The 24,946-nt window shown below is 34.1% G+C and overlaps 2 protein-coding genes, 1 long non-coding RNA gene, 1 other non-coding gene and 1 pseudogene across 7 annotated transcripts; 4 read left to right on the forward strand and 1 right to left on the reverse strand.

The window, feature by feature from the left end:
• Nucleotides 1-958: 958 nt before the first annotated feature.
• On the forward strand, nt 959-1,031 carry TRNAR-UCU (transfer RNA arginine (anticodon UCU)). The gene has a single exon. It is a non-coding gene; the product is annotated as a tRNA-Arg (tRNA).
• A 5,073-nt stretch (nt 1,032-6,104) lies between these two features.
• Nucleotides 6,105-10,559, forward strand: LOC105635095 (uncharacterized). Its single transcript, XM_089722698.1, has 6 exons — nt 6,105-6,300; nt 6,441-6,868; nt 6,951-7,292; nt 8,749-8,882; nt 9,369-9,910; nt 10,501-10,559. Exons 1-6 carry the CDS (start codon nt 6,105-6,107, stop codon nt 10,557-10,559), a joined length of 1,701 nt encoding a protein of 566 aa, XP_089578824.1.
• Nucleotides 10,560-10,942: 383 nt separating this feature from the next.
• On the reverse strand, nt 10,943-14,565 carry LOC149499398 (uncharacterized). Of its 3 annotated transcripts, none has more exons than XR_016322242.1 (4): nt 13,799-14,565; nt 11,863-12,180; nt 11,695-11,774; nt 10,943-11,588 (listed from the first exon to the last, which is right to left on the reverse strand). It is a non-coding gene; the product is annotated as an uncharacterized LOC149499398 (long non-coding RNA). The 3 variants fall into 3 exon arrangements; XR_016322244.1 differs by lacking the exon at nt 13,799-14,565 and adding an exon at nt 13,102-13,239; XR_016322243.1 differs by lacking the exon at nt 13,799-14,565 and adding an exon at nt 12,369-12,506.
• On the forward strand, nt 11,160-13,453 carry LOC105635036 (uncharacterized). Its single transcript, XM_012218030.4, has 3 exons — nt 11,160-11,601; nt 11,761-12,185; nt 12,304-13,453. The coding sequence occupies exons 1-3, from the start codon at nt 11,160-11,162 to the stop codon at nt 13,351-13,353; spliced, it is 1,917 nt and encodes a 638-aa protein (XP_012073420.3). The 3' UTR covers nt 13,354-13,453.
• On the forward strand, nt 14,564-18,521 carry LOC149499399 (uncharacterized; annotated as a pseudogene). Its single transcript, XR_016322241.1, has 3 exons — nt 14,564-15,133; nt 15,239-15,652; nt 15,802-18,521. The product of XR_016322241.1 is annotated as an uncharacterized LOC149499399 (transcript).
• The last annotated feature ends 6,425 nt before the right edge of the window (nt 18,522-24,946 follow it).

The raw sequence follows: 24,946 nt of genomic DNA on the forward strand, positions 1-24,946 counted from the left end.
ATCATTCGTACCCTCTCCTTTTCTTACGTGGTTTAAAACACAGTACAATGCCCTTCTTGGCTACCTATGAATTTGAAACAAAATCCCATTTGGGGTTTGTATAATATAGGCACAAGTATAGGTAGTTCCTTGAAAAGTGACCATCTTATTGCATTATGGGGGGCAAACAAAGGAGTCTAATCAAGCTAGGCTGATTGGCTAAATTAATTAAGGATATATTCGGTAAAATTAATTGTTTTTATAATTGTTAGCTATTTTAATATTGTTTAACTATTAGTTATTTAAGTAATTTTTTTATAAACCGATACCTTAATCTCTAAAAGTTATTTCAAATGCTACATTTCTAAACATTATACTAAATTGTAAGATTTTTCAAGAAAGGAGATAAAATGAATCTAGGCAGCCAAGTAGTTTGCAATCCAATCGGTGGGGCTGCCCTAAAATGCATATATGAATGCTAAGCTGCCTTGCTGAGTCTTGTCAAGTTAGAAACTTTGAGCTAGCCAAAGTCCAATGTAATGAATCTGAAATGGTGGTTAAGATGAATTAATCATTTGGAATTTTGAGGCCCTTAATATACTATATATATATATATATCCAGCTGGAATCAATTTACTTGTTTGTTGCCCTTATAATAAATGCTTTATTTAGTGCCTCTTGTCAAACACTATTGGCATTCCCATTTATCTTCTTCTTTTTTTTTTTATTTATTAATTTTTAAGTGGATAAGTTGCTTAATTTCTTTTTTCATTTTATTCACTCCACCAAAAAAGATTCAAATCTTAATCCCTGTAATGAAAAATTTAAAACCTCAATAAGATCTTCTAAAATAAAAATTTAGTTGGATCGCAACAGCATGATCTGTTGTCTTCTAGAATTCGAAGTTTCCCACAGGGAGGGAGGAATAACATTGCGAATGTAGTGAGGATAATATCATCAAAAATAATGTTATTAATTAGCGCCCATGGCCTAATGGATAAGGCGTCTGACTTCTAATCAGGCGATTGTGGGTTCGAGTCCCACTGGGCGTGCATATTATCCTCGAAGAAAATTCTTCAGTTCTTTGAAATATTTGTTTTTTTTATAAATACATTATACATGTATTCTAATCCAGATTTTCTTTTTTTTTTTTTTTTTACAAAGACATAGTATTTAAATATCTGGTTCACTATTTTTCATTCTCAAAAGTTACTTAAATAGATTTTCGAATTGAATTATGTTTTCATATAAAATAGGTTAGGTATGTTTGTATTTGATATTATAGAATTTTATTTTATTAATGTGAATGCTACATTTTAAGACAGCAAAGAAAAAAAATTGAAAAACATGGAATATTTAGAACAGAAAGGAAGAAAAGTGAAATGTGATGGAGATAAGAAGTTTTGAATATGAAATATTTATATACGCGGATCGAAAAGTATACATATTTTATTTATAAATTCATAAATTTTTAACAAAGAAATATAAAACAAGGAAAATAATAATTAATTTTTGTTCAGATTGTCATTTAATTAAAATTAATTTGATTGAAAATTAAAATTACAGATAGATTAAATTCGAGATCTCCATTAATTTCTCAATAAATAGGGGAAATTTTTTAGTTGCGTAAACTACATGTCACGTTGTGGCCCACGCAGCCTCGTGAGTCGTGCCATTATTGTCACAATTATCTAATCTCTACATACTGAGGGGCATTTCAGATATTTCACAAGGTAATTGAAGTATTGAATGAATACCGTTCACTTGCGTTCAGCTTTAACACGTGTTCTTTTTTTATGTGGTTTAAGACGCTGGGCGGGGCCAGTAGGGTGGCTGTGGTGCCCCAAGGTTGGCAAAGAAGAAAATAACTTACTTATGCTAGGTAATATAGATGAGTCTATATACCCAATTATTTAATATAAATTAAATTATTATTAATAATAATTTATTGGAAAAGAAATGATAAATTAGTAAAAAATTGTAACATTTTTTCTAATATGACATTCAATTATTGTTTCATATATAGAACTATTCATGCATTAAATATAGATAAATAGTTTTTATATAAAATTAAAATAAAGATGAAAATTCAATTAATTGGATTCTCTTCGAGCCAAATCGAATTAAATTAAAAGTTTTAAAATGAAAATAAATTAAACTAATTTATTATGCACAAAAATAAATCAAATTGATCAATCGAATCAATTTCGTTGATTTAGTTTTTAATTTTTTTTATGAATTTAGATTTATTTTTTAAATTGAATGTAAATTGAGTTGGGTTGGCTTTACCAAAATGTACCCAGCCCTACTGCCTTAGTGCTCCACCCAAATGGAAATTAAAGGAAGGAGCAGCTATTTAGCACCAATTATCCTAGCCTCAGTGCTTGACATTTTCTACATTATCATTATTGAGTACATATGCCACTAAATTCGTATAACGATTGCTCCTTTTATACCAAATTCAAAAATCTTAATCTCTTTGGGTATCTCTATTTGCATAATTGCATCATTTAAGCTTAATTAGATGCAAGGAAATGGCAAAATCAAAACCCTAGTTGGTAAAATGTAATGTCATTAATTTGCTGGCTTAATCCCCTTTTAGGCTGTGTTTTATTGCCTCTAAGTATACATTAAGGTGGGTAGTATGTCATATTATTGTATTACTATAGCTAAATTATGTTGTTAAATGGATAAGACAAATTGTGCATGATTAATCTTGATTCAACCCAAGTTGGTTGGTTGGAAGAAGTTTCTTATGGAAGAGAGTTTTAGTAATTGGATCTACTTAAATAATTAGGGATTGTGATTAACAGCATATATATACTTAACTGAAATTGATTTGTTGAAAATAACCCATTTGGATTAATTAAAAAACCCACTATATGCATGATAATATATTCTTTGTTTAACATAATTGTGTCCGGTAATGGTAACTAATGCTATTATCTTATATTGGAATTGGGTTTTGATTGATTTGGATTTGTTAATTGCTTGTTTATGTTATTATCTATTTATTTAAGAAACAATTAAGCTCTAATGATTATGGTAGCCGACGTGATGGATCTTTTTGAAAATGAAGGAATGGAGACAAATTTAGTAACGTGTGCCCCTTTTGTATGTTTCCCGAAAGATAAAGCTTTAGTGTCCCCTTCTTGCTTTCTAGATATTCAACACAGCATACATGCTTCTGTGGATGATAGCTCAATTTGTTTTCATTTTTTTTTAAAAGAAATAAATTTTAGGTATTGTTCTACGTCATGTTTTCGGCCTTGTTCCGCAACAGCTTTTAGCTGAACCCTCTTTCGACAATCATTTTTGAATTGACTTTTAGAATTTTGACCAAGTCAAAATTCTATATTTATCAATTATACCTTGATTACATAGTTTTTCTAATAGTTTTTAAGGGATTGAGTGAGTTTTTATATGAAATATTAACATACTCTAACATTTAACGTTTCATATAGATTAATTAAATTTTTTGACAATTAGATCTATTTTTACTTCGAATTTTAAATACCTAATCTCTTTTTTTCTTCATTTTAAATTAAATATCTAATTAAATAATTATGTTTACCGAACACTTTTAATTTAAATTATTATATAAACAATTATCAGCGAAAAGCTAATAGTTAACTGCTAAGAGTTAAAAGCTAATAGATATTATCATTGTTAGTAATAATAACTAGACTAAAGCAGCAGTTGATGTTTGTTTCATGGTTAATTAATAGAGAGAAAAAAGAAAAATAACAAAAAAGCTAAATAAAGACAAGTTGCAAATAATTGCTATAGACAGTGAAAAGGGATTTCTGAGCAACAACAAATTTCAGCCCATTTTAATGGTTTCGGGCCCAAAATATCGACTATGTTGTGAGTGGTATGGGCCTGAGCTTCTTAATTGCTTCTCTATTGAGAGTGTGGAAAAGTTTTATTTGCCCAAAATGGTTTGGGGCCCATTTTGTAGACTAATAAAAACTCATTGGAAATGCAAGCAGTAGGATGTGTTATGCATAGTTCTTCTTACGCTCAGCTACGTTCCTTGAAGATGCTAAGAAGAAGCAATACTACATACTTTTCTTCGAACACAAAAATTTACAAGTCGTAAACGTGTATCAAAGCTTGTGGTTCCATACGACATTCTCTGTTACAAATATAAGTCAAATTTTAGAGAGTGATTAAGAAAATAATTAAGAGAACCAAATATCATAACTAGTGAAAGATGATGGTCTTGGCGCGTGAACAGCTAATGGTCGAAGATATTTGCAGGAACTTGCACGTTAAAGTTGACTTAATGGGTGTTGACTTCCAATTTCCATGTTAAAAACAAAGGAAGAAAGAAAGCTAGCTTTTATGGAGTTATATCACATCATAAATCTATTTTTTTCGTAACAGTTACTATTAGAAACTGAAAGGAAATGGATACAAGGCTTGTTAAACCAATTGTTGAAAATGATGCAGAGACTTTCCTGGAGCTGATCGAAGAAGACAATACAATTCTTGATCGACGAACAAACGACACATCAAGCACAGTGTTGGACTTTGCTTTAATGTATAGACGCCCTGAATTGGTCAAGATAATCATCGAGTGGCGTCCTCAAATGGTTGCAGCACAGAATGCAAATCAAAAATTTTAAAACTATTTTAAATGGTTGAGAGATTACATCGTATGATTGTGCTAGCTATGATAGGCTTTGTGTTTTAGTTTTATAGCTATGAGCAACAACTAGTGTTTAGACTATATCTTAAACTTTACGTATGAACCTAGGTTATAAATAAATAAATTATAATTATTTATTTAAACATTTTAAATAAATAAATTATAATTAAAATATATATGTGCCTATTTATTTCTTTAAACAATTTAAATAAATAAATCATAATACACATAGTAATAGGATTTTCAATTTAATCAATTATATTTATTTATCTAACTATTTAAATAAATAAATCATAATTAAAATATTAGGTTTATTTAATCTAAAATTTATCTTAAGAAATTTTAGACATAAATCAAGTAAGTCAATACTTAATTAAATATAAATTACAATTTTCCCTTTAATGTCCCAAAACTAATTTGTAATCAAGTTATACTTGATTTGATTTCTTGTTTTTACTTTCTCATACCCATTCTTGTGTGTGTGATCTTCTAGGTTCTAAATATGTTGGTAACAAATATAAATTAAACTAATTAATTAGTATTTAAAGGTCAAATACATTGTCTAGCAACATGTCAAAACTATCCAAATATTTAGAAAGTCAAAGTGGTTTGACTTAACCTTTCAGTGCATGATTTATCAGTATAATTAATATCCCTTCATCATTAATATTCTAATTTAGTAATTAGGCATAGAGTGTGTCTGCTTTACTATATAATATTGGTTCTCTTAATCTTAGTTATTGATTGTTTGAATGAAATTTCAAATCTAATTTACTAATTTCATTCTACCTTGCGCAATGATTTCTTAATCAATACTAGTAGAGAACAATTAGAACATTTTTCCTGATTTACCTAGGGTGATGGATCATCTCTTAATCACACAAGTATCTCCATACAGTTCCTACTATGTTTAATTAATCATTGCTTATTATTCAGGTAATGAATAATGTGAATGAAGAATAAAAAAATAATCTTCCCCATATAAAATAGCTTAGTAATTTCAAGTCAAAGGATTATTTACACAATCATTATTTGAGTATTCCACAGACACATGTAACTCTCCATATGAAATTTTCATGCAGGTAAATTCAATGGACTTGTTTAAATGACAAGCATCTACATATTAGTTTTAGATATCACATATATTTCAGCTTATTTGGGCAGCTGTTTCTCTAAGGAAAGAGCAAAATATGCACCAATCTCAACAGTTCTACTCGTTATCCAATAATGAGGAGAACATTGATCAGAAATATTTAAAAATATTGCTTTAATGCAAATATAAAACTTATAATTACAACCACAAGCAGTATTGTTTCATAAATTTTATCTTTTACCAAGATTCAAATAATAAAATATAAAAGATAAAATAAATATTTTTTATTAATAATAAAATATTTATTACATAAAATATTATATCGATAGCCACTCGAAACGGCTACAGGCGTATAACTAAAACCGTGGGCCATGGAAAATGTTGACGCTGCTATTTGGTGTCAATCCAGAGGCAGCATATAAAGTTAACAAAAAGAACCAGAGTTTGCTTTTCTTGGCTTGCTTCAATGGGTTTCTTGAGGTGGTCAAACTCCTTTTGAAGCGGCCTGATTTGGTGCAAATCGATTGTTTTGGTCAAACTTGTCTTCATGTTGCTGTAATGAAGGGACATATAGGTATTTATTCAACCAAATAATTTTAGCTTCCGACCTCTTAAAGTAAATTATATATTCAATTCAATTCTTTTGGCAAGAAAGCTGTCGCGTTGCTCATTACTAAATCTGAGCATCAGTTAATTAGAAGTTTTATACTACAGATATTGTTGAAGTGTTATCGAATGAGCTTCCAAGCTTAGCCCAAAAGATTGACAAAAATGAAAATATGCCACTTCATTGCGCTTGTATCAACGGAAGCCTAGAAATGGTGCTGCTACTGCTTCAAAAAGGCAGCAAAGATACACACTGGTGGTGGTATAATAATGATGGCTACACGCCATTACACTTGGCGGTGATGAATGGGAATGTTAAAATTCTGGAAGAATTTCAGGCGAAAGCTCTATCTAGTTTCGAAAAGTTTCCGAGACATAGTAAGCAATCAGTATTTCACTTAGCAACCAAACGCAGATCAGAACCTGAAGACGTTTTCTTTTTCTTGGCACACATACCAAGTCTTCTTCACCTCTTATATTACAAAGATGAATTGGGTAACACAGTCTTACATCTCGCTTGTGAAAACAACTACAAGGTTCTGAAATAAAGTGAAGGTTTATGTTATTTTATTATTTATTTATTTTTTAACTTAATGATTGAGTGTTGTTTTGAATCAGATTGCAGTGTACTTGATCAAGGAAGATGAGATGTTGGATGTGAATGCCTTGAACTACAAACAATTCACAGCCCTTGACATACTTGACCAGAATAAGGACATTGGTGAAGATAAGGAAGCTCTTGAAATTTTATTAATTAGTGCAGGTGGCAAAAGGAGGAGAGAGATGTTATCAAAAAACAATCTTGCTGTAGTTAGAGCAAAAGAAGATGACAAGAAAGAAGTGGCCGGTTTCGAGTCAGAGCTTGTCTTATCTCCTACAAGTTATTCATCAAATGAAGGTCAAGTTTTTGAAAAGGAGCCTGTCTTATCTCAAGCAAGCTATCCATCACCTCAACCACATTGAAGGAGAAGAAGATCCAAAGTAAAACCCATTACCTCATTAAGTAGACATCAGCTAAGTAGGCCTCGTGGCAGCACAAGGAAGATAGATGTTATGGTCCCTAGATAAGGATCTAGTTATGGGGCGATGGGATGAGGGATTGGTGGGTGATTGGGATGATGAAGGGCGTTTACTGCGACCTATGGTTGCAGCCGTTCAGGCTCAATAGAGGGACCCTAAAAACCTCTTGAGTTTAAGTCTCAAAAACTGTAGAAAGTTCAAACTGAATTTCATTAACAGAAATGAAAGATTAAATACAGAAATATAAGTAACTGCCTCTACAAATAAGGAAGTTACTGCCTTAGTGGAATTGGTAAACCACCCACTAACTTAGGGAAAGCAAACACATGACAGAACATGAGAAAAACAGAATAGAAACTAACTGCTGGACAGACAAAACAGAAAAGAAGCTAACTGCTGGACTTGACTGACTTAGCTTTCTGTCCATGTACACCTGGACGGGCTTGCTAACATTACTCCCCTCCTCCACAAGGCGTTTGTCCTCAAACGCAAAGTTTGGATATTTGAGGTGGAACTGATTACCCATTCCACTTTCCTTCTAGACGCATCATTTGAGGGTTTCTGATTCCCGTGATTGCATTCAATGAGATCTCTGGAGGGAATTCTTCTTCATGGAATTCAGCCACTGCATTTTCAGTCTCTCCTTCAACTAATTCAATCCAGAAGAGTTTTTTGCATTGATGTCCCTGCACAAAAGCTTCATCACAATTTAAGCAAAGGCCCTTCTTTCTTCTATCCTCCATCTCTTCTCTGGTTAATGTTTTCACAGAACGGGTAGGCCTTATGTTTGTCACTGCTGTTTCCTTTCTGGTATCACGAAAATTTGAGATTTTGGAAGACAACCTGCGTTCATACAAACGGGACATGCTCATTATTGTCACCAAATCCTTGGGCTGATTTAATTCAACCTCCACAGCAATTGCTTCCTGCAGCCCACTAAGGTACAATTGTACCTTTTGGAATTGGGTAAGTGTGCCGGCACGAGATACCAAACTCTCAAATTTAGTTTGATAATCCGCTATGGATCCCCATTGTTTGAGTTTGGCTAATTCCCGCAATTTGTTGCTACGAACAGGTGGTCCAAACTGAAGATTACACTGGTGGCTGAACTCCTCCCACGTGGGACCCGTCATATCTTCCAATAATTGCATGTACCAAAGCTATGCTGCCCCCTCTAAATGATAGGCAGCCAAGCTGACTTTCTCTTCCTCCGGGGTGGATTGATGACGGAAAAAGTGACCGCAGCGGCTTAACCAAATCAGGGGGTCTTCAAGCCCATTGAAACGAGGGAAGTTAAGTTTGGTAAATTTCGGTACAATCGTGTTTCCTCCAGTAGATTCAGAAACAAATATACCAGAAATTCCCTTATCTTTGCGGCCCTTGGAATGACTTTCAGCACCAGCAGACATTCCTCTTTTACAGGATTCCAAATCCAGAGAAATTGCATCAAGCTTGGCTTGTATTTGGTCCACCTTCTCTTGTCGAGCTTGGTTGGCTTGCTGCTCGGCTAGGACAATGTGGAGGAGTTTGGTAAGTTGTTCTGAAACTGAGTCTCCCATAACTATTGGCTCTGATACCAATTTGTTATGGTCCCTAGATAAGGATCTAGTTATGGGGAGATGGGATGAGGGATTGGTGGGTGATTGGGATGACGAAGGGCGTTTACTGCGACCTATGGTTGTAGACGTTCAGGCTCAATAGAGGGACCCTGAAAACCTCTTGAGTTTAAGTCTCAAAAACTGTAGAAAGTTCAAACTGAATTTCATTAACAAAAATGAAAGATTAAAAATAGAAATATAAGTAATTGCCTCTACAAATAAGGAAGTTACTGCCTTAGTGGAATTGGTAAACCACCCACTAACTTAGGGAAAGCAAACACATGACAGAACATGGGAAAAATAGAAAAACAGAATAGAAACTAACTGCTGGACAGACAAAACAGAAAAGAAGCTAACTGCTGGACTTGACTGACTTAGCTTTCTGTCCATGGGTGAACCTCTTGTACACCTGGACGAGCTTGCTAACAATAGACTTCACTGAAGACATTAATCATCTGCACCAAATACATGGAGAAGCATTGCAAAATGCAAGAAACACAATCATTTTGGTTGCTACTGTGATTGCGACAGTGACTTTCACTGCCGGAATAAATCATCCCGGTGGTGTTTACCAGGATGGAACTATGACAGGGAAGTCCACCGTAGCAAGAACTGTAGGTTTTAAGGTTTTTGCAATAACTAACACTATTGCATTTTTCACATCTCTTTCCATGGTGCTTATTCTAGCGAGGATCATACCCTTTCGAAGAAAAACACAAAAGAGAATACTGAAAATTGCAGATAGGATAATGTGGTTAGCAGTGTCATTCATGGGAGCAGGTTACTTTGCAGGCTCATGGGTGATAATTTCTCCTGTTCGAGGGACAGAATGGATGCCTGTCATTGTTTTGTTAGTGGCTGCTGCGATAGTGGCAATTACTTTTATTGGGATATTGGTGATGTTGGTTGAGCAGAAACGGAGGAAAAAGCATCGAAGGACAGAGAAGAAAGAAGGGAGAGATATAGATGATAGGAAACTGATGCGGAGCAACTGGCGGTTAAATATATGGAAGATTTGGATCGATGCAAAACCAAGAAAAAGGAGCAAGGTCGTGCTATCTCCAGCACGCCTGTGCTAGACTCTAGAAGTTCAGGACGAGAGACATGCCCAAAACCAAGAAGCACATGTACGCCAGTGTCACAGCTAGCCTACCGTGCTAGCCTCTGGAAGTCCTAGGACGCCCGTGCCAATGGGTCCAATTACGTTTCGTGTTCCGGTACACTCTGTCATGCCAAACACGCCTGTGCTAGCCTTTGAGAGTTCAGGCACGCTCGTGCTTTGTCCAGCATGCCCGTGCCGCCCTCCTTACTAAGGTTTTATCTAGTTACATTTTTGTGTTATTTTAGGGTTTTAATGTTTTAAAAACTAAACCTATAAATAGGTTATTTTGTATTAAGAACATGGATCATCTTTGATTATTATTGATATCAATAAACTTCTTGAAAGTTTTAATTCTCTATTTTAGTCGTCAGATTATACGTTATTGATCAAAACTCCTGATAGAGTATAATCGTTATTCTCATTCACGTAACCGTTCTGCATCAAAAACTCAAAATTCTAGAATCAGATATTGAGACTAATTATGAGCGAGGATATTATTCATTTTGATTGTATTGAAATACCCAATTCAACAATACATTAAACATGGCATTTTCAAATAAAAGCTATGAATTTCTCAATAAATTAGAATAAAATCAGTCGAAGCATCTTAACGCGGGATGGTAGCTGGTTAAGGAAAAAGTTTCAACCAACCAGCTTGGATTTTACTTTAGTTTGTCAAAAGGTGACCAGAATGAGGACAAGTCTTTGAGTTATTATTCTTAATCAATGCATTAACAACTGTCATTAAGTGTTTTTCGCAAATTAAATTTAAGGAAAGGCCAAGTACCTATCGGAGTCGGGGTCGTCCTCGGTCAACATTGGATCAAACAATAATTAATGGATATCAAACACTAATTAGTGGGTGATGGTGACATGTGAACAAATTAATGTGAAAGGGAATGTAGGAACCTTCATATAATGCAAATTAATGTTTTTTTTATCACCTAATACATTGACTGATTTTATTGGTGTTTGACTTGAGAAATTGAAAAAAAAAAAAAAAAAAAAAAGGGAAAAGAAAAGAAAGGAGGTCCTATATGATCTTGTGTTTATGACAAGAGAAGCAATTAATAAGGATTAAACACAAATACTAGAAACAGAAACGAAATGGATAGAAGGCTTGTTAAAGCAATTGTTGAAGATGACATGCAGTCTTTTCACGAGCTGGTCGAAGGAGATAAAGCAATTCTTGAGCAGAAGACAGAAGATACAGCGTTACATTTTGCTGTAATGTATGGACACCTAGGAGTAGCTAAGAGAATTATGGAGCTGTGTCCTGAACTGGTTGCAGCACAGGATGGAAAAGGCGACACTCCATTTCATTTAGCCTGTCGCCATTGCAATCCTGAAATGTTAAAGCTTTTGCTTGGTGTCAATGTCAAAGCCGCACATAATAAGATTAATAAAAAGAACCAGACTCCACTTTTCTTGGCTTGTCGCCATGGGCATCTTGAGCTGGTGGAACTCCTTTTGCAGCGGCCTCAGTTGATTCAAGTTGATGGTTTTGATCAGACTTGTCTTCATGTTGCAGTTTTGCTGAAATATACAGGTTCAAGAATTTGTACAATCAATTTTACTTTATAGGAATTAATTAGTGGGAAAAAGAAGTTGTGATCACCATGAAAATTTTCTCTTATTTTACCTTATTTCATTCACTAGCTCTGCTACTAACTTGTATATATTATTAATTACAACTGTTGTTATGCAGATATTGTGGACATCCTGTTGAAAAAGGTCCCAAAGTTAGCCCAAAAGATTGACAAAAATGAAAATTCACCACTACATTGTGCTTGTATCAAAGGAAACTTACGTATGGTGCAGCTATTAATTGGAAAGAGCAGCAGACAAACACACAGGTTGTATAATAAAGATGGCTACACAGCATTGCACTTGGCAGTGATGAGGGGGGATGTTCTATTTCTTGAAGAATTTTGGAAAAAAGCTCCATCCGCTTTCAAACTGCTCACCAGAGATACTAAGCAATCAGTTTTTCACTTATCCGCAAAACAAAGTTCAGCATCCAAGGATTCTTTCGTTTTCCTACTGCAGAAATCAAGTATTTATCATCTCTTATACTCTACAGATGGATCGGGTAACAGCGTCTTACATCTCGCATGTGAAAACAACCCTGCGGTATGAAATTAGGATGTATTAAATGGTATTTAACAATTACTTGTTATTACGTATATAAGAAACTATAATAGTAACAATCAATAAGTTGTTATGTTAAGTTAATATATGTTTGTCTCAGATTGCAGAGTACTTGATCAAGGAAACGAATATAGATGTGAATGCCCAGAACAATAAAAAACTTACAGCGCTTGGCATGCTTTACCGGAACAGGTTTAATCGAGATAGAGGCGTTATTCAAACCTTATTAATCAATGCAGGTGGTAACAAGGGAGTACAAATTTTATCAAAAACCAATGATGTTGTTAGAGCAACGGATGATGAAAAACAAGTGTCCGATTTTGATACAAAGCCAGCGGATGATGAAAGAGAAGCAGACAATTTCGATTCAGAGCCTATCTTATCTCCTACAAACAATTCATCACATGAAGATCAAGAGCCTAATATATCTCATGCAAGCTATTCATCACCTCAACAACATCTAGTTGGTGAAAGAAGAAGAAGATTGAAAGCAAAACGCAATGCTACAAAACAAAAGGACAAACGTGGCAGCACAAGGAAGATGGACTTCACTGAAGACATTAGTGGCCTGGAACAAATACATGAAGAGGCACTGCAAAATGCGAGAAACACAATCATTTTAGTTGCTACTTTGATTGCAGCAGTGACTTTCACTGCTGGGATAAGTCCTCCTGGTGGTGTTTACCAGGAAGGAATTATGAAAGGGAAGTCAATTCTAGCAAGAACTGCAGGTTTTAAGGTTTTTGCAATAACTAACACTATTGCGTTGTTCACATCTCTTTCCATGGTTCTTATTCTAGTGAGGATCATACCCTTTCGAAGAAAAACACAGAAGAGAATACTGAAAATTGCAGATAGGATAATGTGGTTAGCAGTGTCATTCATGGGAGCAGCTTACCTGGCAGCCTCATGGGTGATAATGTCTCCTGTTCGAGGGACAGAATGGATGCCTGTCATTGTATTGTTAGTGGGTGCTGCTATACTGTCAATTACTTTTATTGGGATATTGGTGATGCTTGTTGAGCAGAAGTGGAGGAAAAAGCAAAGGAGGTCAGAGAAGAATGGAAGGAGAGATATGGATGAACGGAAACTCAAAATTCCAGAATCAGATATTGAGACTAATTATGAGCGAGGATATTACTCATTTTGATTGTATTGAAATACCCAATTCAACAATAAAGTCTTTCACAAAAACCCAATACCAAGCATTAGACTTTAATTGTAAGGAATAAAGCAATTGGTTCTTGTCATGTTGGAATCCTTCTTCAGACACCTTTCTCATTAGTCATCATTTTCTGTCTCTTTCTGTATGTGCATTGTTCAGTTTGCCTCATCGTTTAGTTTTAATCTCATACCTCCACGCTTTTTATCGGTATCACTAACCCTTCACAAGAATTATATCAACAAAAAAAAGTACATAAATAGAAAAAAAAAATTGCATTACTTGGTTATTTTCATAGACTTTAGAGAACTATGGTTTTTGAGGTAACTAGACATGAGCAAAAATGAAGGCACAGTTTATAATAGCAATTCCATAATCATACATCACCATTGACAATTACATTCAAATTGATGGACGCGATCGAGAGCATTACCGGTTGGGTTGATGGTGGAGCAGTGGTGGAGATAGAGAGAACGACTGCTGACTCCGTACGACAAGTGCTTTCGATGGATTTCTCTGGCGACGAGGGAAACTTTTCCATGTCATTCAAGAGCGACGAGAGAAAAGTCATCATTTTCAAAACTTCCGTACTCAAATCCTAATTTAGCGGTGGCCGCTATCTCCACTCTCCAACGACAGGTCGTCCAGTTATTTTTCTCTAAATCTATATTTGGGCTTTAAGAAGCCCAAATATATATATATATATATATATTTAAAAAAAAAAAAATGAAATGGTACTACTTGTATAGAAATTTCCAAGTCACCTTCCGTCTCAGTTGATGCCTTCTTTCCTAGAATCTCAAGAGATAAAAGTTGTACCTCTCAGAGATGGGGAGAGGACTGGCTGGCTTTGCTTCCAGGAAAAACATTTTTTGGGCCCCTTAATGGTAAATTCCATAGTCTTTCTTGAAAATGTTGAGGATAGGACGGATCTAAAGTTACATTTTTGCCCCATATTTAAAATATGTTTCGAGTTTCATGAATCATGACTCCATGTACGCATATTTCCCCCAAAACTAGCCCAAATTTAGGTTGGACCCATTTGAACATTAAAGTCAAAATGTTTGGGCCCATTTGGCAAAGAGTTAGGTTGGACCAAAAGAACAAAGTTTCTTGGAGATGCCTGGAACTTTAACGGAAATGAATGTCCATTTCTTGAAACTAGCAAGTTATATAAAAATTTGTAAAATCACTAAACATGTCATATCTTTCCAGAACTGAGCTTGCTTAAACTTCAATCTGAAAATATATCCTCTTTATTTCTTTTTCAGTCTTCGATAGAGTTCTCGATTTTCTAGAAGCTCAAGGAAATGGATCTAATGCTTTTTGAGTCCAATTGGAGAAATGATATAGTTGAATTTAAAAGAATAGCTCAGCAGGATAAAAGAGTTCTTGAACGAAGATTACCCATAACTTTGGACTCGGTGTTACACTTGGCTTCAAGAGTAGGCCATATAGAATTGGTTGCGACAATTGTTAAGCTGTGCCCAGATTTGGTTGCAGCGGTGAATGAAAATCAGGAGACTCCATTGCATGCAGCTTGTCGTCTTGGGAACTTCCAGGTCGTAACAAAGCTACTACAAGAAATTGATCCACTAGTGGCTGCGAAGCGAAACGAAGAAAAACCAGAGTGCCTTTTCACTTGCCTGTGAAGAAGGGCATCTTGATATAGTGAAACTCATGTTGAACCTGTCCTGTTTGATGGAACATGAAGAGGATGCAGTGTATGCAATTCCTCTACATGTAGCAATCTCAAATGGCCACAATGGTGAATACAATCTCATTGTCAAAATATGATCATTTCATTTCATAAACTCCAATCCCAACTATTTGAAAATCTCTGCATTTGCTCATGACCAATATAGTTTTGCAGATATTGTAAAGGAGATATTACAAGCACGGCCTAATTTTGCTCGAAAAACCGACAAGAATGGATTTTCTCCTTTGCACTGTGCTTCTAGCAGAGGATAGCTTCATATGACTAAAATGTTATTGAGTGCTGATCCACCTTGCTTTGCAGTACAATAACTATGGGTTTACAGCATTGCACTTGGTCGTGATTAATGGTTATTTAAGAATCCTTGAAGAATTCATTTCTGCCTCTCCCAGTTCGCTTCATTGTCTCACAAAGAAGGGAGAAACAATTTTTCATCTTGCTGTAAGATTCAATAGATATAATTTAATCATTTCTTTAGCAGAGGTTTCTGATATATCTCACCTTCTACACCAACAAGACCAAGCTGGTAACACCATACTTCATCTAGCAGTTTCTACAGGAAACCTTCAGGTATCATTCTTTCACTTGTTGATTTTATCACAGGCACAAAGATTTTGTTGGAATATAAAAACATAACATAAAAGAAGACTTGTGCTTTTTTGGTATCATTCTATACTTGAATTGTTGAGTAATACCAATTCTTTGAAACTCACTTTCAGTTAGTGGAGTTCATCTTGAACGCAAAAGTGGACGTGGGTTGTCAGAATAATAAAGGACAAACAGCTTTAGACATGATTGAACAGATTGGGAGTAGAACAGATAAGACGCTACTTAAAGAAATGTTAAAGACAATCGGTCTTAATATGAGCATTGAATTGCCATCTGATAAGCTAGAGCTAGAAAAATACTTCTCTCGGAGCTTGGAATTGCCCATGACAGATACTGAAAAAGCTAATCCAGAAGAAATTCAGACAGTTGAAGACCCCAAAGCTGGACTTGAGGAAAAAATCACAGGTCTTCTTCAGTTTAGGAGTAAGCATAAATCAAGGGGGAAGCGAAACCCAATAACCAGTTTGCTTAACCAAGAAGATAATCCATCTCATCCAGAATGGTTGATGGAAAGAATGGATTTTCCAACCAATTTGCTTAAGCACAAGCATCTCAGTAAGTCTCTAGGACGCTCGCCTGCACTAACTGCGGAAGTCACCTCAACAAATGGTTTACACAAGCTTCAATCCAAAGAGAAAGTTGATACCGTTGTGGTCGTGCCCACTCAAGTGGACCCACACAGTATGAAAAGAAAAAAAAAAGGGGGAAAAAAAACAAAGTGCTGTTTGAAAAAGCAAAAGGTTGGCAGAAGGTTTGCAACCAACCTAAATGGAGAGCTCTCACATTTCCTCTCCTAGACACACCAACAACACATACAACAGAAATACGAAAGAAAAATTTAGAGAGTTAGTTATCTAGTTTTAAGAAGGGTTACTAAATAGTGAGGAGATTATTTTGAGTTGTTTTTGGGAAACACTTTGTGTGTCACTATTTTTGTATTACTCTCTTTGTGTACCTACTATTTTTAATAGTGGAAGAATGATTCGGAGTTTGTGGACGTAACCCTAAACAGTTGAGGGTGAACTACGTAAATTTCTGTGTGTCACAATGGTGATTATTTCGCTGTGTTAATTTTCTCTTAATTGGTTGAAAGGGCCAACAAGTGGTATCAGAGCTGATGCCCAAAAACTGGTATCAGAGCTGATTCCTAACAACTGGTATCAAAGCCGAAGGTTTCGGTAGGTCCAGCCGATCAGATAGCGGTACCGGATCCGTGGATATACTTTGAAAATAAATATACCACGACGACGAGAAAATTACGACGAGTCTATTGGTGCTGTCCGCTCGGAAAGATATTATAGTATCGACTTAGTGGTGAATAGTAAAACAGTAACTCAAAGTTGGTGGTGAACAGTATTATTGGCGTTACTGTTGCTGAGCCGTGACTCTTAAGCCCAGCACTATTCACGCATAGTACTATTGACGTGTACAGTTACTATTTACGTGTACTGATACTATTCACGTATACTGTTACTATTCACAGCTACTATTCACGTATACTAATAATCGAGGCGGAATCAGAGTAGAGTGGGCCAGTGTTTGTAATGGTGGACGATATCTGAGAAAGTCCAGTGGCCAACGACTCAGAGCAGAGTGGGCCAGTGTTTGCAGAGATGGACAATATCTCAGAAAGTGCAGTGGCCAGTGACTCAAAGCAGAGTGGGCCAGTGTTTGCAGAAATGGACAATATTTCAGAAAGTCCAGTGGCCAGCGATTCAGAGCAAAGTGGGCCAGTGTTTGCAGAGATGGACAATATCTCAGAAAGTCCAATTGCCAGCGACTTAGAGCAGAGTGGGCTAATGTTTACAGAGGTGAACGATATCTTAGAAAGTCCAGTGACCAGCAACTCAGAGTAGAGTGGGCCAGCGTTTGTAGAGGTGGACAAGAGACATAACACAGTTGCCAGCGACTCAGAGCATAGTGCGCAAGTGTTTGCAGAGGTGGACGATATCTTAGAAAATCCAGTGGCCAGTGACTCAGAGTAGAGTGGGCCAATGTTTGCAGAGGTGGACAATATCTCAGAAAATCCAATGGCCAGCGACTCAGAGCAGAGTGAGCTAGTGTCTGCAGTGAAATGGATTTTCAGGTATCTTCGAGGTACAACCAAAGTATGTTTATGCTTTGGAGATGAGAAGCCAGTATTAGTCGGTTATACCGATGCAGATATGGCTGAGGATGTTGACTCGAGAAAGTCTACATCAGGATATCTAATCACATTTGCAGGGGGAGCCGTGTTGTGGCAGTCCAAATTACTAAGGTATAACAACAAGACCAAGACCGGAAAAAGATCTGCAGGTGGTGCCTTGTGTTGAAAGTCTTCCCGACAAAAGGAGGTCGGGCGGCGTGTCCCGCAAAGTTGTAGCGGCGGTACAAGATGGTGGGCAGATCTAATAGATTATAGCTGCAGGGATGATGATGGCTAATGTCCCCACTTGAGTGTGCAGAGGGAGATTTATTGTGGTCGTGCCCACTAGGACCCACACAGTTTGAAAAGAAAAAAAAAAGAAAAAAAAACGTGCTGTTTGAAAAAGCAAAAGGTTGGCAGAAGGTTAGCAACCAACTCACACACGGCTCTCACATTTCCTCTCTTATAAATAAGAGAGGATTTTCCTCAGTTGAGACACACTAACAACACACACAGTAGAAATACAAAAGAAAAATGTAGAGAGTTAGTTATCTAGTTTTAGGAAGGGTTCCTAAAACTAGGGAGAGAAAAATAGTGAGGAGATTATTTTGGGGTATTTTTGGGAAATACTTTGTGTGTCACTATTTTTGTATTACTCTGTTTGTGTAACTACTATTTTTAATAGTAGAAAAATGATTCGAAATTTGTCCCGCGGACGTAGCCCTAAACAGTTGAGGGTTCCTAGCCGTTAATATTTACCGTATCTATATAATAATATATAAGTCCTCCTAACTTAGAAGGAGCGGCTACTCTCCCTCCTAATTTTATTTATTTATTTTATTCTTGATGATTTTATTTAATGATACCTCGTCTTTTTTTTGATTTAAAAAATACCATTCTAATTATTTTCAAATCAATCCCTATTCCTTACTAGAATTATCTTTGTACCCATTGAACTTTATCTAAAATTATGGTCAAACATATCAATAATTATTTTTTAGCTAATTTTTATAGATGAAAATTTTATCTTACTCCATATATGTTGAATAATTCTTTTTTTTTTTAATTATTTTGCTCATGGTAAATATTAACGGCGACTACAAATTTTAGACCCTTAATATTATAGATAAAATTCACCTGGTATATAATTCATTTCCGATGATCTAATTATTTATTGATATATTTGTTTAATAAATAAGAGATTTAAATCACCTTCTCGTGTCCTTAAACTAAAAAAGAAAATTGAAAGACCCAAGTTTATCTTATTTCATCCAATTACCATTCCAATTATTTTCAAATTGAAAAAAAAAAATCCTATATTTACTTTATATGCGTGAAATATCAATTATATCTTTGATCAATTTAATTATTAATAGTATTTCTTTTTGTAATTAAGATGAGAGGTACAAAAATCAGAACCCAAAATTTAAAAAATAAAAATAAAAATCCGAACCAATAGACTGCTTCTCCACCTACCATTGTGTCCAATCCTTAATGCGATCTTTTTCACAGAACATAACTTGTTTCGGGTGGCACGTAACTATATATGTACGCGGCTTCCTGAGTGTTGGTTGGATTAATACTATTTAAAGTGAAATAAAGTCAGAAGTTTAAATATAAAGATCCATATATATGCTCTTAAATTTTCATCACAAGTTGACATATTGTGTTAAATTAATTTATTCAAGTGTTTTTTTTTTTAATAATCAAGTGTGTCTGAAAGTCCATCAGACTCCGACCACGTTTAGTTCAAGCATTGCAGAGTCTATATAGGGGGAGACTCTCCCAACATGGTAATTTTCATATCCAATACTCAAACCGGAGACTTTTAATTAAAAGAGAATGAGTCTCAACCAGTCCATCCTAACCAACGTTGGTTATTAACATGGTAATTTGACATGAATGCTTTCTTTAAAGCTTTAATTAGGGCAACATTAAAATGTCTTTTACAACTTTCTAAGGGCTAACTATTGTTTAAAAAAAAAATACACATAAACAAATACCAATAGAAGAATTAATGTAAACAAGTAAATGTTTAGGTCAATGCAATTTGAGTATTTAAATCTTTCAAAAAATAGCCTAATCTTAATTATTTTTTTTATCCTCCTTCACATGAAATTATGGCTGTACTATATGCATATATAAATATACCTAATTAAAGATCCACGCTAGTTCAAAACTTTTAGTTAATTAATTAATTAATGTAAATTGTGGCAAATCCTGAACCACAGTAGAGTTTGCTAGATGATGACATGTCAAAATCAAGAACCCTAGTCCTTCCATTTGAGTTTTACTTTAGGGGACATTATTTGGTAAAATTCTCTTTTGGTGAGGACCAAGGAGACATTTTACACCACTCTATTGTCCTATTAGTCCTTAAATTACTTGTTTTTATCAGCATATTAAACAATTAATAGTGCTCAAAGAGTTCCATATAGTCAATTTCCTGTCGTGTCTCAATAATAATCCAATAATTGCTCTTCTTAATATATGTATCCAATAATTATTGTAGCTTATTTTTATTATCCAATGATTTTTTTCCGTACAACATATATGGATTAAGTTTAATTTTATTTGCGTCATGTCCATAAGGAGAAATGATCTAATGAAAATTTTATCTTTTCATAATGATATAATTTCAATCTTTTATTCAAAGAACCTGGATTTTTTTCACTCAAACAAACTTCCGTTACTGTCATATCATTTTAGTTGTTGGGTTTTTTCTTCAGATACTTTTTCTTAGCCAGTTTCATTTATTTTAACACTAATTGAAGTCGATGTGGGTGTTTGGTAGGTTAGATTTAAATTAAATCCAACTAAATCGAATTAATGTAATTAAATGAATCAAATTTTTATATTGAAAAAATAAAAAATTGAACTAAATTATTTATGCAATTGAATTGACTTGATTTGATTTTTTGATTTTCACTTATTTTTTAGGGTTTCTAAAATACTAAATCAAGCTAAAGAAATTAAATTTCTCTATTAGAACTTAAAATTTAATTATTTTTTTAAACTAAATTGAACTAATCATTCTGGTTCGATTCATTGAGTTCTACCAATTACTATCCCGCTCTAAGAATATTGACTTTCAATTAATGGAAATAAAATAACAGTATTTTTTTTCTTTTTAACATAAAGGAAAGGTTTAACTCGTGATTTGCATTGCATCCCAAAGTCAGAATAAAAAAAATAAAGAAAAACCAGTGGAGCCTATATTTATGCCATTCATAAGAAATGAAATGGTCAGTTTGCGTAGACAAGAGATAATTGAAAAAGAAAACCCATTGAAGCCTATGTTATCATATTCCATAAATTTGTTTTATATTATTTCTTTTTTTTTTTCTTATTAAAGGTCAATATCTAGGGATGCAAACAGCTGCGAGTCAGATTTTTCTTTTACTATTTTTAAAACAAAAAGCACAGACAAAGACAGAGAAATAAAAACACGTATTGGGTAGGGAATTCTCTAAAAAAAGTTTCATTAGGTTTCCTGTTTGGGTTCGGGTCAAAATAAAACATTTATTCATTAGGGGAAACTGACCAGACAACTGCTATTTTAGTGCTTCAAAACAAGCCTCAGGATTATCCAGTAAAAAATTATTGTTCATTGTTCATTGTTTTAGAAAAGAATATTTGCTTTATCAACATATTCATTTCAGGCTTAGGTGCTAGGATTAGGGTGTATGGACTATGGAGTAGCCGACCGATGTATATATAGCAATCTAACAACCTCCAACTTGTATCCATATTTATTTATCCTTTTTATAAAATAGTTCGAGCCTATTAAAAAAAAAAGAAAAGAATCTCTCTCTATTTTCCACTGATTTGGATCAATAGCAACAAAATTTAGTTGAACATAGAAAAAAAAATAAACAGGGAAATCATGATTTTGCCAAATGAGATGTATTTCTCTATGTCTACAAGTTAATTTCTTGTTAAACAAGCATGATCGGATGATTTACATGGAAGGAAATATCGCCAAAATAGTCTAATAAATTGAATCTTAATCTATTAATTAATTGAACCAACTCCTAAAACTTGTTTGATTCACTTGGGATAGAATGAAATAAAAAAAGCATGTATACTAAGTGATTGGACTTAGGGTCTGTTCAACATAATTAGCTGTTAGCTGTTTTAGTAGCGTTTCATAAAACGCTAAAAGTTAAATGTTAAATGGGCTGGCTGACTTATTATACAAAGCTACTTTAATTTTGTTCTATAAATCCATGGTTTTTGTTCCATTGCAAACACATTTTCAAGGTGGTTGGGAATGATATTGATGTTACCAAGTTGATGGTACATAGTTGTGAGGCCCACGTCCTTGAAGGGCAATTGCCCTACCATGATTTTGCATACCATGGAGGACATGGGCTTAATGGCACAGTTGCATGGGGCATGTGGTTGAACAAACAACAAAGAAGCTAGCCAATACTGGGGAGTGGGTCTACAGTTCTTAGTTTTGCATTGGAAATATGAGGTTTACATGCCATCGATGTTATGATTTTTGTCTATTTTAAAGGGAAATGCCATTAACAAAATTGACCCTTCTGCACCTACAACTAGTCCCATAGAAAGCTTGTATTATTTGCAGATGATATAGCGCATGCTTGATCATTCGGACCCTCTCCTTTTCTTATGTGGTTTAAAACACAGTACAATGCCCTTCTTGGCTACCTATGAATTTGAAAACAAAATCCCATTTGGGGTTTATATAATCTAGGCACAAGTATAGGTAGTTCCTTGAAAAGTGACCATCTTATTGCATTATGGGGGCAAACAAAGGAGTCTAATCAAGCTAGGTTGATTGGCTAAATTAATTAAGGATTTATTCGGTAAAATTAGTTGTTTTTATAGTTGTTAGCTATTTTAATACCGTTTAACTATTAACTGTTTAAGTAATTTTTTATAAAACGCTATCTTAATCTCTAAAAGCTATTTCAAACACTACATTTCTTAACATTATACTAAATTGTCGGATTTTTCTAGAAAGAGCTAAAATGAATCTAGGCAGCCAAGTAGTTTGCAATCCAATCGGTGGGGCTGCCCTAAAATGCGTATATGAATGCTAAGCTGCCTTGCTGAGTCTTGTCAAGTTAGAAACTTTGAGCTAGCCAAAGTCCAATGTAATGAATCTGAATTGGTGGTTAAGATGAATTAATCATTTGGAATTTTGAGGCCCTTAATATACAATATATATCCAGCTGGAATCAATTTACTTGTTTGTTGCCCTTATAATAAATGCTTTATTTAGTGCCTCTTGTCATCACTATTGGCATTCCCATTTATCTTCTTTTTTTTTTTTTTTATTAATTTTTAAGTGGATAAGTTGCTTAATTTCTTTTTTCATTTTATTCACTCCGCCAAATAATATTCAAATCCTAATCATTGTAATGAAAAATTTAAAACCTCAATAAGATCTTCTAAAATAAAATTTTAGTTGGATCGCAACAGCATGATCTGTTGTCTTCTAGAATTCGAAGTTTCGCACAGCGATTCAGGAATAACATTGCCAGTGTAGTTATTCTAAATTAATCAAAAATAATTTTAATGATTAGCGCCTATGGTCTAATGGATAAGGCATTTGACTTTTAACCAGGCGATTGTGAGTTCGAGCGCACTGGGCGTGAACTTTATTCTGGAAGAATATTTTCCGGTGCTTTGAAATATATATTTTTTTTTATAAATACATTATACATGTATTCTAATCCAGATTTTCTTTTTTTTTTTTTTCCCACAAAGACAGTATTTAAAGATCTGGTTCACTATTTTTCATTCTCAAAAGTTACTTAAATAGATTTTCGAATTGAATTATGTTTTCATATAAAATAGGTTAGGTATGTTTGTATTTGATATTATAGAATTTTATTTTTTTAATGTGCATGCTACATTTTAAGACAGAAAAGAAAAAAATTGAAAAACATGGAATATTTATAACAGAAAGGAAGAAAAGTGAAATGTGACGGAGATAAGAAGTTTTGAATATAAAATATTTATATACTTCGATCAGAAAGTATATGTATTTTATATATAAATGCATATAAATTTTTAATAAAGAAATATAAAACAAAAAATAATAATAATTAATTTTTGTTCAGATTGTCATACGACTAAAATAAATTTGATTGAAAATTAAAATTACAGATAGATTAACTCGTTCAATTGAAGGTAAAATTTTAACATTTATTCAAGACCTCCATTAATTTCTCAATAAATAGGGGAAATTTTTTAGTTGCGTAAACTACGTGTCATGCTGTGGCCCACGCAGCCTCGTGCCATTATTGTCACAATTATCTAATCTCTACATACTGAGGGGCATTTCAGATGTTTCACAACGTAATTGAAGTATTGAATCAATACCGTTCACATGCGTTCAGCTTTAACACGTGTTCTTTTTTTATGGGGTTTAAGACACTGGGCGGGGCCACGGGGGTGGTTGGGTTGTGGTGCCCCAAGGTTGGCAAAGAAGAAAATAACTTACTTATGCTAGGTAATATAGATGAGTCTATATACCCAATTATTTAATATAAATTAAATTATTATTAATAATTTATTGGAAAAGAATGATAAATTAGTAAAAAATTGTAACAGTTTTCTCTCATGTGACAATCAATTATTTTTTCATATATAGAACTATTCATGAATAGTTTTTATAAAAAATTAAAATAGAGATGGATATTCAGTTAATTGGATTCTCTTCAAACCAAATCGAATTAACGTAAACTAAATAAATTAAACTAATTTATTATGCACAAAAATAAATCAATCAATCGAATCAATTTCGTTGATTTAGTTTTTTAATTTTTTTAATGAATTTAGATATATTTTTAAAATTGAATGTAAATTGAGTTGGGTAGGATTTACCAAAATGTACCCAGCCCTACCACCTAGTGCTCCACCGAAATGGAAATTAAAGGAAGGAGCAGCTATTTAGCACCAATTATCCTAGACCTCGGTGCTTGACATTTTCTACATTATCATTATTGAGTACATATGCCACTAAATTCGTATGATTTTATACCAAATTCAAAAATCTTAATCTCTTTGGGTATCTCTATTTGCATAATTGCATCATTTAAGCTTAATTAGATACAAGGAAATGGCACAATCAAAACCCTAGTTGGTAAAAT

This window comes from Jatropha curcas, chromosome 1 (assembly GCF_041381405.1).
Source record: "Jatropha curcas cultivar XTBG-Jc1 chromosome 1, XTBG_Jcur_1.0, whole genome shotgun sequence".
In the NCBI taxonomy this organism is placed as follows: Eukaryota; Viridiplantae; Streptophyta; class Magnoliopsida; order Malpighiales; family Euphorbiaceae; genus Jatropha; species Jatropha curcas.